The 14,826-nt window shown below is 31.8% G+C and overlaps 2 protein-coding genes and 2 non-coding genes across 6 annotated transcripts in view; 1 reads left to right on the plus strand and 3 right to left on the minus strand.

The window, feature by feature from the left end:
• Positions 1 to 3,658, minus strand: part of LOC119840678 (protein lifeguard 1-like) — an 18,145-nt gene extending 14,487 nt beyond the window's left edge. The window contains exons 1-3 of one of the 3 annotated variants that reach the window (XM_038367376.1): positions 3,493 to 3,658; positions 2,986 to 3,001; positions 2,810 to 2,856 (exon numbers count right to left, since the gene is read on the minus strand). In XM_038367376.1, the coding sequence (XP_038223304.1) occupies positions 2,810 to 2,840 (31 nt within the window). In that variant the 5' untranslated portion in view covers positions 2,841 to 2,856; positions 2,986 to 3,001; positions 3,493 to 3,658. Of the gene's footprint in view, positions 1 to 2,809; positions 2,857 to 2,909; positions 3,002 to 3,492 lie in introns of all 3 variants that reach the window. The other 2 variants (XM_038367377.1, XM_038367380.1) reach the window with 2 other exon arrangements.
• Positions 3,659 to 4,545: 887 nt separating this feature from the next.
• LOC119840837 (39S ribosomal protein L52, mitochondrial) lies at positions 4,546 to 6,305 on the plus strand. Its single transcript, XM_038367600.1, has 3 exons — positions 4,546 to 4,759; positions 5,400 to 5,548; positions 6,071 to 6,305. The coding sequence occupies exons 1-3, from the start codon at positions 4,720 to 4,722 to the stop codon at positions 6,248 to 6,250; spliced, it is 369 nt and encodes a 122-aa protein (XP_038223528.1). The 5' UTR covers positions 4,546 to 4,719; the 3' UTR covers positions 6,251 to 6,305.
• A 1,760-nt stretch (positions 6,306 to 8,065) lies between these two features.
• Trnat-cgu lies at positions 8,066 to 8,137 on the minus strand. The gene has a single exon. It is a non-coding gene; the product is annotated as a tRNA-Thr (tRNA).
• Positions 8,138 to 14,380: 6,243 nt separating this feature from the next.
• Positions 14,381 to 14,452, minus strand: Trnaq-uug. The gene has a single exon. It is a non-coding gene; the product is annotated as a tRNA-Gln (tRNA).
• Between the last annotated feature and the right edge of the window lie 374 nt (positions 14,453 to 14,826).

A 14,826-nucleotide genomic window follows, 5' to 3' on the forward strand; every position in this document is an offset into this window, starting at 1 on the left:
TTCAAGGCTATTCATAAATAACGCTTTGACGTAATGCAATAGAAAATATTATTTTTTAAATAAATCCTCGTAATACTTCTGGGCAATGAAACTTTATTGCTACCATGAGATACGAAAAACCGGAATGTGATGTAATTGCTGTAAATGCTTTTTAATAATTAATTTATACTAAAATGATTATGCGACATCCTTGGGGGGGAGAGTAGATATTATATGCAGATTGTAAAATGGGAACAAATCACAATAATTTCCTATCAAACACAAAACGCATCACGCCAATAGGTTGAAAATTAACCTCAAGGCGGAGTACATTTACATAGAGATTGATAAAATAACACGAATAATTTTTTGTATACATAGCGGAGATTTATACGAGATATATAGTAAATAAGAAATCATTGGAAAATGTGAAGAAAGTATAAAGTATATATGCATATGCTTATGCAAAAAGTGTGATAAAATATACCTATAGACAAAAAATTCACAAAAATATTCATTTGTAAGGTTATGCCATTCATATAGAAATTAGAGATATGTAGAAAAAAACAACACAACCTTTGGTATATTTGTTGAACTCCATATAGCTGTTATAATTTAATCCGAATACACTTAAATATGCATTCTCTTATCAAATATTTCAGACAGGTTCAACATTCAAACTTATCAGACAAAAATAAAAATAAACGCTCCAGAAAATACTACCAGCCACCAGAGAAATGAGTCACAATATGACAAGCATATTATATTAACATTATGAGGACATAATGTTTGAGTTGCATGTAATTGAATAATGCGTTATGGCTGAACATCATTAGTTCCTCAATGACACTTGACGTAAAACCCAGGTTATTACATTAATACTTAATGTTTCCGGACATTACATATTGCCGTATCAGCGAAATTAGAAAAAAAAGTATGCAAGAAACAAAAGACTAATTGACATTTAAATATTTTTTTTTATCTGTAGGAAACTAATTCCTTTCCAATATTGGTTATGGAAACTGAAATCTACAGCTTATTGTGTTCTAAAAGTCTATTATAATGGATCTTTTCATAAAGAATGTAGTTATAAATTGTATAAAATGGGCCTGTTTTAAGATTGAGCAATACATGCAAATTTTATATTATGAATTCATTTAATCAGAAACTAGTTTCTATAAACTCAACTCATAATGTAAGATACTTAACATACTATTCATACATCTCCTATGATCTCTCTTATCTGATAAGCCAAAAGTGAAGACTACTGTGTTCCAAATTGAGTATAAAGTATACAACATAGATAATTTAAGAATATTGTATCAAAACAGATGTTTAAAATTGATAAAGTATGACAGCATTATCTTTGTTTTCTTTTTACCTTAATATATAAGTTACTAGAAAAATCTAATTAGATTAGATAGTTGGGCTTCCAACAATATTGTTCTAATTTATATTGCTTCCAATATACCATTATTGCAAATAGATAATTAATTACGTACAAGTTAAATAATGTAGAAAAATTGGAGTTTATTGTTTATTATTCTTTGGTTAGTTTATTCTAGGGAATAGAGAAGGAAGGAATCATTACTAATGTTATAAGTCCAAATGTGTTTGATTGTTTGTTCATACATGTCGCAATTGAGAAATTTTATTGTAATGTTTAAAACAGTAAGTAGGCTAAATAGTGATATAGCCTAGGCTGATACAGGTAAGGCTACCAAGGCACATCATATCAGCGGTCATGAGAATAGACTATGTGCATGCAATTGTGAGCGGAAAGCTGACAAAGCATAATTATTTAAAGACTGTTGTGGGTTTTGAGGTTGTAAACGAGGTAGTGAGGACATAAACGATTTTTAATGCAATTAGTTATGTGAAATATTTAACATAATTAGGCAATAGTGTAAACGGTAGTAAGGAATTATAATCCTGATGAAACTCAATTTTAAAATTTGCTTTGTGTTAATTAATTAATGTTTTCATGGCCTTGTAATGTGCAAATGTGTATAACATTTATGCTGTTTCAACATATTATTACAAAAAGCTATACATAACACAGACAACAATTATTACATCAATAGTGTTTTCAATAGACATATATAAAGATATAATGACACACAGCTAAAATGCAAACTATAATTAACATAGAGTAAATAAAAAAGTATATATATAAATAATAACATTACTATATAATGCTACCATATTATACATATATTTTCAGGGAATTGACAACTGATTGGAGAGCTATATTTTAATATTTAAAAATAGGATATTTTAATAATCAGGTTATACAAGCAGAGGTTTTCAGTGCCTCTAAGATAACCTCACCACCTTGAACATATATCAAGACAATTCCAAATGCATAAAAAGGACTAACTGATAGATGCTAAATAGCAATACATTTATTGATTACCTAAATCATATGGTATGAAGAAAATTTTGTTCAATATCTTATAAAATAGAAGTTATTTGGTTCAATAAAAATATTTCTTTTTAATTTTGTACTCAAATCTTTTTTTTTTCTAAATGGGTTGTGATTCTGGTTTAAAATAGTTTGTTAGAGTATAAAGTATGGCATGTTGTTATTTTTAAAATAACAGGAGAACAGGTATGAGCTATTATAGTGTACATAATACAGTTTAAAACTGAAATAATGTCTGTTAGTTATTTTCTTAAATAACCGAAGGCAAATGTAGGTGCTCAATGATCTTAGCATAAAATAATATGATACATTAAGTTTAAGACACTGGTGTAGTTTGCTTTTAAAATTAAAACATTATTGTACAAAACACTGATGTGCAAACAAACATAAATGGAAAATAAAAACCTCCTGGGTACACTCCTGGGTTCTGGAACATTGTCCACAGATATTTGCTGCACAAAAGAAAAGAAATACATTAGAAAATAAGACGACATATCATACATACACATTGTGTTGTAGTTCGGCTTCTCAGACGTGTTAATCTTTTCGGAGGCCGTTTTGATAAATTTCACACCACTTACGAACTGATTTGTTCGGCTGAAAGAACAAAAATCGTGTTGAAATATATTTCTGTAGAGCGTCGTGATTATTTACACTGTTTTAAATAAGAGAAAGTAAAACGGATGAATAATGCGAAATATTTAAAATCAGCTGTGAAAAAAATTAAACATAACACGTAAAATTACATAAATTAGCAAATATAAAACTTTGTGTACCTTTGCAAACAAAATAATACACAGGTGATTTTATTTTTTGCATCGATTAGTACGCCATTGTGTATGACGAATTATATAGTGAATAGTGATGCAATACAAAAAAATTGCCCATTAAAAGCGTCAGAAGTGGGAATTGAAGATGAAAGTAATTGAAGTCAACGAGAGTCTCTTTATTAAATGCAGTTATATTTCTCTAAAAATCCCTATACACTCTCGAATGTGCTAGACCGAATACCGACCTTGCTATGATACAACTTAAAATTTTTGAAGCATATTTGACTATTTTAATTGTAATACGTAGTACATATTTACCTTGACGCCGTACACTACCACACTTTTGGTAATTTATAACGCTTAACAAATCACTGAACAGATGCTCTTTAAATAGCACCAAATTTTATTCGATTCGAAACACTCAGCAGTTAGCACTACACTTACGAGCTTTTCACTGTACTGAAGTGAAAACAAAACAATATGAAAATATCTATGAATCATACATGACGTTGCCAGTCGATAATTTTATTTCGACGAATTTGGAATGAAAAAATTCATTTTATATTTCTAAGTCTTAAATAATTTCTTGCACTTTAATTAACATAATGCTCTATATATTTTGTGCAATTTGTGCAGCAATCGGGAAATTAGAAATTTATCAAAATAAGTAGATTAGTAAAAGCAATTTCTAGAAAGCTTGAGATTTTTATAAAAAGAAAATTCATACAGTATTAGTAATCGTGAAAATGAAAAAAAAAATTGACTCCGGAATAGCTTTTATTTCGTAAGTAAAAACACTCTCAATTTCTCTTATTATGTTGTCTATACATAGGGAAGTCCCGAAACAACTAAGTACAGTGATTATTACCTCCCTTTTTAGTATGTGGTAGTCGAGCATGCTCCGGCACGAATTGGGCCAGCTCGCACCGGGGAAGTACGCCACCCCCACAGAAATCCTTCGTGAAATAGCATGGTACTGTGTTTCGTTCAGCGAGTGGGGAAGCCGGAGGCCTTTTTCCTTACCCTTCCCAGTCCTTTCCTTTATTCCTCTCATCAATCCTTTCTTAATCCCTTTCCAATTTGAAGTCGGCAATCTATTTGTAGAGGCGTAAGGTCTATCTCGGTCTCCATTGCCGACAACATAAAAAAAATACCTCTAGAAGTTTTTTTCTATGATTTGTAGCTACCTACTCTAAAAATTAATTTTTTCGTAGTTTGTAGTGCTTTTATTTAAAAAAAGGCTAAAAAGTAAGTAGTAAATCAAAATAATCAACTATAAAAATATTAAAGTAAATCATCAGTTACTTGTTTGTTTCATGTGTTGTGTGGATCTACCAATAAGAGATAAAATGCAAGATAGAATCTGTCACTTGTCACTTGTCAGTGTCAAGAATAAAATACACTTTAACCTAAAAGTGCTGCATAAAATATCCAATACTTAAATTAAAAATTAATTGAATTGAAAAAAAAACAGTGTACGTTTTTCGATATCACATTATAATAAATTGTTAATAGGTAGGTCTGGTAAAATTAAAATTGGAAGCCATGGCTTTATTACAAATGTTTCGTACCGCCCAAACTAATGGTATGTATTTTTTTTAAAGTTTAAACGATCATCAGCTTATATTTTATATTGCACACATTTTATTAGTATCATCTAAACTGTAATGAACAACCTAAAGTACACCCTCCTAAGTAACCTAAGTAAGTAAGTACACCCTCTTGATTGCTTTACTTCGTTTACGCTGTTACGTTTTCGTTAATTTGTACTGCTAACGTTTGCCCGCGGCTTCGCACGCGTTGTAGTCGGAGTAGTTTATACATATAACCTTCCTCTCGAGTCACTTTATCTATAAAAAAACCCAACAAAATATGTTGCGTTAATTTTAAGATTTAAGCATACATAGGGATTATAGGGACAGAAAAAGCGACTTCGTTTTATACTAGTGATTATATTATAATTATAATTATTACATATCTACAACTATGTATATAAGGCACTTGGGTTCACCTAGGTCCCTCCCTGAAGTTTTTGGCAGCTCTCACAAGCTGCTTAGCTTCATGGAGGATCTGGGATGGTTTGAGCTTTAACTGGTCACCCCCTCCTTTTCTTTTCACGCAAAATAGACGCTTGACGTCGAGTTGCGGAAAACATGCCCATATTATTATTATTATGTATATATCTAACTTCCTATAGCCTCTTATGAAATGTATATCAATTCCAGGGGCTACACGTTCTCTGTGTTGTACAGCGGCGCTACAATCAAAGGAGTGGCGTTTATCGAAAGGGTTCTCAGCAAATCGCACCGCTGAAGGTATCCTAACTGATGGACCAGATTATACATTTTTGGATGGAAGACCAACACCGTTACTGGTACAGTTACACTCTAGTTTAAACTATGCTATCCTGTCCCATAAAAAATATTATTGTATTCTGCATACCATGGGCAAAAACTTTAAACTCAATTTCAATCCTTTAAAAAAAAGTATCCTATGTGTTCAGTTGTAAGAAATTTATAAAAGCATATCCGACAGACAAGTTTCTACAATTCTAACTGCCTATATAAGGTTGGCTATTACCTATACAATAACAAGATGAACACCTATGTGTGCTTATCAAAAAGTGCATCTATTTTGTATTAAACTAATTTTGATACATATTATTTTCATCACTATTACCTGCTATCACATTTACATCACCTTCTTATGATGACCATACAAATTTAGCATCATTAGATAGTTTTCAATGTAGCAACATGCCTTTCTGAGCTTGCCTACTCATTTATGTTCAAAGTTATCTCTTAAGCAAGATATATATCAGTAATCTAGGAAGCAAAACTACCTTCATACATAGTATATATAATAAATTAATAAAATTTTCGATTTCTATTTTCAGAAAAAGCAACAACTCCGCATGATTAAACAACAGGACTATGCAACAAAAATAGTTGAACTAACATCTGAGTTAGAATTTGCTAAAAATAGATACCAAGATAAAATTAGAATGGAACAAGAAGAAAGGGATGCTGTTTTAAGGAACAGGTTAAAGCCAAAGGGCAAACAATTAAAGAAGTGAATATTAGATTATACATAGTTTTAATAGTTAGTAAATAGTAAATAAATGCTTAATTTAAGTGGTTATTTCATTTGATACATGATAGACATTTAGGGCATGATAATTTATTTGGGATTCTTTGTTGAGGGAGTTGCATTTTGGCACGAATTGGGCCAGCTGACACAGGGGAAAGTGCCACACTCCTACAGAAGATTGGTACATTACCATTACTCAGAATGGTGATGGAAAACATAGTAAGGAGGCTGGCATGTCGAAAAATAAAAAAAACATGTGACTTCTGCCAACCTGCACTTTAGCATAGTGGATTAAGTCCTGAATCTCATAGGCACAGGCCTATGAGATTAGGGACACAGGTCCCTGCAGTGGGAACATATATAGGATGATGATGATGATGAAATGCTAATGTTTGGTGAGTGTGGGAACCATGCACATGTATTATCATTACCCTTCCCAGTCCTTTATTACCCTTATCAATCCTTTATCCCATAAACTTCAGTATCGGTAATCAATTTGAAAAGGCGTTAAGCTTGTGCTAATATTCATAGGCGGTGGAAGCTTACCATAACATGACCCATCGGCTCCTTTGCTATGTCTACAAAATATTCATGCTCATGCAATGCAATTTCGTCTGTCTGTTTTTCATGCCTATACCACTACAGAAAACAGGATTTTTATCCTAGAAATTTTACTCAAATTCGGAGAAAACTTCTGGAATGGCTCTGTTTGATCCGGTTTCGACTGTTGAACAGATATTAAGAAAAATACACAGACTGTTACTTGATAGATGAAACTTTCTAATAGAAAACAATTTTTTTTAATCGGTTGAGTAGTTTTTCAGTTAAATTCTGTTTTCTTTCTCTAGGGTACTATTCGCAAATAATGCGTATTTTGATGCCAAAATTATCAAGTTACATTTCATTAAAACGCGTAGAAAAATCGTTATATCCGATCATACGGATAAATCACAGAATAACTAACTGCGTACTAAATAATAGCTATATATAACATAATTGGACTACTGTAGTCACTCACAAAATTCGTAATTCGTACCTTTGATGATCTCATAGATGGCTCTCAAATGCCCCCAGTGGCTTGTAAATCAGTTACCGCTCCATTAATATGACGCAACTGAAATTGCTAAAAGCCTCACTCCAATTAACTATTCCAGCTCTCATATTTGGAAATAGGGACTGAAACTATGCGTGAATTAATAAATATTTCAAAAGGTTTTAAAAACGCTTTATTGATTTGTTTATTAAAAGCATTAGTACCTATTCAATTTCGTTTCGTTTTCGTTTAATGATAAAGAGATTAACGCTATATTATAGTAAATAAAAGTATTTATAATAAATAAGAACACTTATTTTTTTATTTTTATTTTCATAACATTTATATATATTTATGCTCTTCCCTACTCTTATCCTCTATTTTAACTTCTCTCAGTGCAACCGGTTGTCTGGAAGAAATCGCTATTTAGCGATAAGACCGCCACTTGTGATAATGTTCCCTAGGTTAAGTCTCAATTTGTAATTATTCCAAAACAATAAAGCATAAATAAATAAAAATAAAATATATAAGTTTATCCAAATAACTTCAATTATCTTACGTGATCGAGTAAATTAAAATTTGAGTAAGCAATTAATCAAAAGATTGAATTATACGCCAGGTAGAAATATATTTGTCTTTTATATACCTAATAGCATATCCTTATAACATAGTTATTTAAATGAAGTTCTTCGAATATTTAATTAGATGCACTACCAAACTTTTTCGTTTATCCTTTAGATTAAAGAATAAAAAAACGTTACACGTACATGCCTCCTGTGAGGTTTGAACTCACGACCCCTGGTTTACGAGACCAGTGCTCTACCACTGAGCTAAAGAGGCTATGGATAGAGTCCCTAAATTACGTAACACAGTGTATGGAATACATTTTTACTCGAAATCCATGTATGTATATTGAATATGGCGTATAAAGATGAAAAATAGCGACATACGAGTATAAAACAGTAGAACGACCGGGTAATCTTAGCTTAGTTTAGGATAAGGGTCAAGGGTTCCTGGCTTCGATTCCCGGTGGACGCACAATAATAAAATGTTCTGCTCCATACTCCACTAGTGGACACGGACTTCATACACTTTTACGAAAACCCACTTTGTAGTCTATACTAATATAATAAAGAGGAAAAGTTTTTTTGTTTGTTGGTACCCTAAAGGCTCCGAAACTACTGGTTCGATTTTGAAAATTCTCCAAAAGAAAGCTACGTTATTCCCGAGTGCTATAGGATACTTTTTACTAATCTTAATAGATTTTCATAACCACGCATACGAAGTCGCGGTTAACAGTTAGTACCTTATAAACCTATATATCTATACCTATACCTGTTATATCTATACGTTTAGGTATAGATATAACAGATAGGTTAGGTTTGTGGGAATTCCACTGTATTTAGAGACTAAGCGGAATTCGTCGATCATAATTTTTTAATCCATACTAATATTATAAATGCGGAAGAAACTCTGTCTGTGTGTTACTTAATCACGCCTAAATCACTGAACCAATTAGCATGACATTTGTGTGTAGGTTTATAGTGTAATAACAAAAATTACTGGACCGATTTCAAAAGTTCTTTCATCTTTAGAAAGCTGCATCTTCACCAAGTGACATAGGCGTGTTTACGTGTACCACGGGCTAAAAGGGGGCGGACTGCTATTCATTAATATAAAGTAACTGAATATTTAAAAAGCTTTGTCTTCTTTTACATTCTTTATTGTGATCGATACTTTTGGAACGCAGGCAAGTAAAACCACAGATTACAAAATAATTACTTCGTAAATAAAACGATACAATCACAATTAGGGATGTCTGCAACAAATTATTATTACTCCTTTGCAGTCAACCCTAATTTCATCGTTATACTTTCGTAGTAATTATTTAGTAATCTGTGGTTTTAAACACATCCCAAATTAGGAGTGAGTTCGTATATAATCACGCTATCACACTAATATTATAAATGTGAAAGTTTGTTTGGATGTTTTTCCGCCAATCACGCTGAAACTACTGAACGGATTTTGATCACATTTGGTATACAGAAAGGATATGAGCTGACTTGGGTGATAGGATACTTTGTTCCCGATTAAATGCTCCGTTAGGAAAACTTATTCATTTGTGAACGTCCAAATTTGATGCGGACAAAGCCGCGGGCGAAAACTAGTGAAAAATTAAGTTCTACTACACTATAAATAAAACTAAACAATAAGATGCGCAATTTAACAAAATATACACCTTCCTGAAATGTTCTTCCGAAGTCTAGAATATTCTATTGAAGCGAAATTCTAATTCGCCAATTTGCTAAGAGCACCTGATCTCGGAATTCGTTTTGGATATAGGTAGGTATCAGTTACGCTGGATTGGAACTGGGTTTGATATTTCTACATTTTAATATTCCTAAGAGAACTTTGTAAATGATTTCATAATGTATCTTCATACAATATCGTATATTCTAGTAAAATCTCTTTATCTCTTTGTTGAATTTTGGTCTCATTCGTGTATCAAAAATGTTAAATAAATAAATGTTTTCTATTTTATCTCTTTCATTCACTTCCATCACTACCTTTTCCTATATTCTATTTACCTTTAAAGTGGGGTTATCTTGCTTAGATATCCACGCCATGAATGTGGTTTTGTTCTTTCGGATTCAATCTACCTACATTTACCTTACTTCAAGTGTAGGTACTAATTAGCTGTACCTACGATGCTGACTAAAAGACTTAATAATGTCTCATTACTTACTGGCTTTAGCCCGCGGCTTCGTAGGTGCTTATTCGTAGTAAAACCGGTTTTCCTCCCCTTTTTTCTATGTAACGTATAAATGTACGTATAAACCTTCCTCTTGAATCACTCTCTAAATAAAAAAAAAGCCCGTCAAAATCTGTTGCGTAATTTTAAAGCACAGATGGCCGAAAGCAACGTTGATTAATATATGTATCAAGCTATATTTGTTAAAAATTGACGTACTAATAATGTGTTTATTTCTTTATATCCACAAGGTAAACCATAAGCAAATACTTTATTATATTATTGTATGGTTTTCATAAAAAATAATTGGAAAAAAAGATGACACATACAAATGCAAGGAAATGCATAGACTTCTATACATTTATAAGTCTAAGTACATTATATATTACTTAGATACTTCGCAATGCCATAGAATATTTTTATTTTTCCTTATTTTTTACTTTTTAAGAACCTTTAAGGACCTTCCCTGGACTGATACGTAAAAAACTTACAAAAACGGTAACTAAATTCAACACAAATGTTATATTGATATGTGCTGCTTCTCTGAGTAGTACTTGAATTTTTGTACATTTTCCAACTTTTTAAAACATGGCACTGGCAAATAGTTCATATTGCCATTAAAAAAAAAAAGTTATTTCAAAATTACATTCCACATTCGTAATTTTGATTACCTAACGATAGATATTTTGAACCTTATGTTATACGGCATACAGAACGTATAGCACTTATTTGAAGGAAACTTAACAACAATTTCAGAATGCAATTTTCCACCGTGACATTCCTTTTGCAAGCCAACTTTGCGCAGTTTCTCGCTTCTAATTAATTTAATTTTATCCCTAACAAGTTCACTTCTGCTTCAATTTTGTTTCATATTCATTTGAATTTTTTTGTTGTATGACGATGTGTTTTATTAATTTTTAATGAAATTCGAAAAAAAAAATTGTGAACTAATTTTAATAAAATTTGAAGATATTACATTAAAAATTATTTAATTATTAGTATATATTCAAAAAGTGTTCAATTGTGTACTACAGTGGCTTATCTACCCGTTATTATGAAATAAAAAAATGCAAACTATTTACGGTCATGCTGTTTATTTATTTATACATTTTCCTACAACGCCACAAATTCACAAATAAAAAAATGTGTTATATAATGTAATATTGTATAGATACGGTATAGTTTTTACGTTAAATCAATCAGACTTACGCCTTGTTTTTTTTTACGTTTACTGTAGAATCATTGATAAAAAATAAGCTAATTTAAGATCGACATTTTTATTTTGTACGTGGTAGTCGAGCACGTTTCGGCACGAATTGGGCCAGCTCGCATCGGGGTAGTACCACACCCGCACAGAAGACCGGCGTGAAATATCATTTTGCTGTGTTTCGGTGAGTGGGGGAGCCGGAGGCCCATATCCTTTTCCTTACCCTTCCCAGTCCTTTCCTTTATTCCTTTCGACAATCCTTTCTTAATCCCTTCCCAATTTAAAGTCGGCAATCCATATGTACAGGCGTAAGGTCTGCAATGGACCTTACGACTCTCCAAATGTTCATGGGCGATGGTAGCGCTTACCGTCAGGCGTCCTCCATTGCCGACTGTGACTTAAAAAAACTTATTTATAAAATGATACATGTTCATCTCAGGAAATTTTCTTAAAATAGTTTTCATAATTGCTTAAAATAAATGTATAAATTTCATATAGACTCTTTAATCGATAGCTACCCGTTAGTCGCAAACTAATATGCAATTGCCATAAGGAACCAAGAATGGTTAAGAACCCTTGAGTGTGACTCTTGAGCGACGTGTGGGGGTCTTCAACCGACCCACATGTCAAGTAATACTCGTTTGAACTGGTCACGTTTACAAGTGGTTCTGATCTTTTTAGCCTGTAACGATGTCAAAGGGTCACTGTTTAATGTGCAGTAGTGGATGAAATAGTATCGAAAAGTTATACACGTTCCAGTTTGAAATTATTAGCCTACTAGCTGCGCCTCGCGGTTTCACCCGCGTAAGTCCGTATCCCGTAGGAATATCGGGATAAAAAGTTGCCTATATGTTATTCCAGTTGTCCAGCTGTCTACGTACCAAATTTCACTGCAATCGGTTCAGTAGTTTTTGTGTGAAAGAGCAACAAACACACACACATCCTTACAAACTTTCGCATTTATAATATTAGTAGGATTGTGCTATGAGAGAGAGAAATAATTTCGATTTGTTTTCATATTTCTTTAAGTTTTTATATATACCCTTTGTTTGTGTATAATCGACTTCATGAGACTCGATTTTGAATCACTTTAAACACATTTTAAGATTTAAAGACAGTTTTAATTCACACTTATCAAGGATCAATGACGATACAATAATTTCATGAGTTTAACTTATTATCCTGGTGACGTTTGTAGATATTTTTAGTCTGTGCTTTTATTATCTACGAATACCTAAACACAAATTTTGATTGATGGATTTTTTAGTTCTGACTTATTGCCTTAAAAAAAAGAGTTTTTGTTTTAATATAAAAGGGCATATGTCATACTCGTACACCAAAAATGCTGAAGTTTGTTTCTTATAATAAATAAATAAAAGACAAGAATAAAACCTTGAGGGTTTCTGGTTGGTAGGCGAGGTTGCTGGACCGATTTCGCCCATTAATTTTTGTTGTGTTTTTTATTGTCAGAAGAAATTTATGTGATAAACTATTATGATAAAACCAAATATTCCTGTTTCCTCATTGGAGAAACTACCAATTACTTGTGACATTCCGGAGTTTGTTTTCTTCATAATTTTCGGTTTTCTTATCAAAGCAAACCTCATCATAATGAATACAACTCTTCCTTAGGAATTAATAGAAATGACAAAACATTCATTTAAGCAATTTAGACATTCATATAAATGTTAAAATTGTTTTTTTATAATCAGTTCTCATTTCAGAGGAAAACAAAAGTTATACATGCTAAAGCTAAATTTTAAAGACTAGTTATATATAGCCTATAGTAAGTATCATGTCCCAATAATGAAGAATTTGTTAAATCGATCCAGTTGTTCTTGAGATTAGCGTATTCAAACAAATAAACTGTTCAGCTTTATATTATAAGTTTAGTAGGTACCTATCTGCAACCCCTTATGTTTCAAAAGAATTTTAATTAGCAGTAAAACCTTCTAGCTTGTCGTTGCTCCAATTAGAAGGTTTTGCGGCGAGATCGAAGGTTTCTCGAAACTTAATTTCTGTCACATTTTTTGTGACAAATGACGTCATCCCGCCTCTGAGCGTTGGTAGTTGGTAAGAATTAAACATTAGAGTATAAATTTATGATATATATGTATCAAATATACAACTTGACACGAAAGCAAAAGTGACGAGCGACGGCTGCTTTATATAATATTGTATAGTTTGCTTATGAAATACCAGTAGTTTCTGTCCGCGACTTCGCAAGCGTTATATACGGTAGTTTTATAGATGTTAGAATACATTTAAAACTTCTTGATTCACTTTATCTATCTTATTTGTTATTAAAAGAGTTATGCAGCTCAGACGCTCTCACAGTAATAAAGGACTTGTTAATTAATTAGCACAATGTATTAAATAAGTGTTAATAGCGATAGGTATATATAATTTATGTAAAATAAACGCATATCATTATAACATACCTAGCAGCTTTAATGTAAATAAATAACGGATATAACCCGCACAGATTAAAAATACTAACCGAAGCCAACAATTTTTTTACCAGCGCTTTAATTAAACTGGTACACGTATCAATTTTAAATCAAAAAAGGATTAATCCGATGCGAGTTATTCAAGCGATTGGTTGGTTCGAGGACCAATTAAAATGTGAGAGTATTTACGATGTTTTTGGTCGATCCGCGTAGAAAAAATTAAAAGGAAACAGGCGTTTCGTTCATGAACGTTCTATTGGATTCTATATTTAAATTTGGCGCGATTATCAAAGACTTTAATAATGTAAATCATGAATCACGATATCACGTCCTATGAATAATTATTTCATAATAAATCGCTTTTCTTTCAAATATTCTGATACAAATATCTTCCCCTCTCATTTTACCAATGAAGTTCTATTTACTCAAGTGTTATATATACACTATCATGCATATGACACCTATAATTTCAGCCAACATTATTGACTTAGATTTTATATATAATAACACACATACAAAACAATGGACTTAAGTAAAAAAAAAATTCTAAGTACTTAAATGACCCATTTTTATTGGTATGGACAAAGATAACATAATACTGGTAAGGATATAATAAATGCAAATTATATTTAAAATTAATTTACATTCCTAGTATCAAAGAATTGAAAAATTTTAGGTTCCACCGAGATTTGAACTCGGATCGCTGGATTCAAAGTCCAGAGTGCTAACCATTACACCATGGAACCGGTATTGTAATGGACGAAATATTTATTTTATTCAATTACAATTGTTTAAATTAGGGTTAATTGATCGAAGAACATTATCGATATCTTGCCTTATATATAAAAATCAATTGCTATTCGTTAGACTCGCTAAATTCGAGAATGGCTGGGCCGATTTTGATAATTTTGGTTTTGATGCATTCATAATAGTCGAGGGAAGGTTTAAAAGGTAAAAAATACGGATAAATGTTTCGAAAAAAGGTCAATAGCGTTGCGAAGTTCGCCGGGTCAGCTAGTAAAATAATATAGCGATCGATTCAATTTAAACATAGGATGTAATTTTTTTAATTATTTGATCTATTATATTTTTTCGTATATCTTTGAATGCAGTTCTCTTT

Source organism: Zerene cesonia, chromosome 7 (assembly GCF_012273895.1).
Source record: "Zerene cesonia ecotype Mississippi chromosome 7, Zerene_cesonia_1.1, whole genome shotgun sequence".
NCBI lineage: Eukaryota > Metazoa > Arthropoda > Insecta > Lepidoptera > Pieridae > Zerene > Zerene cesonia.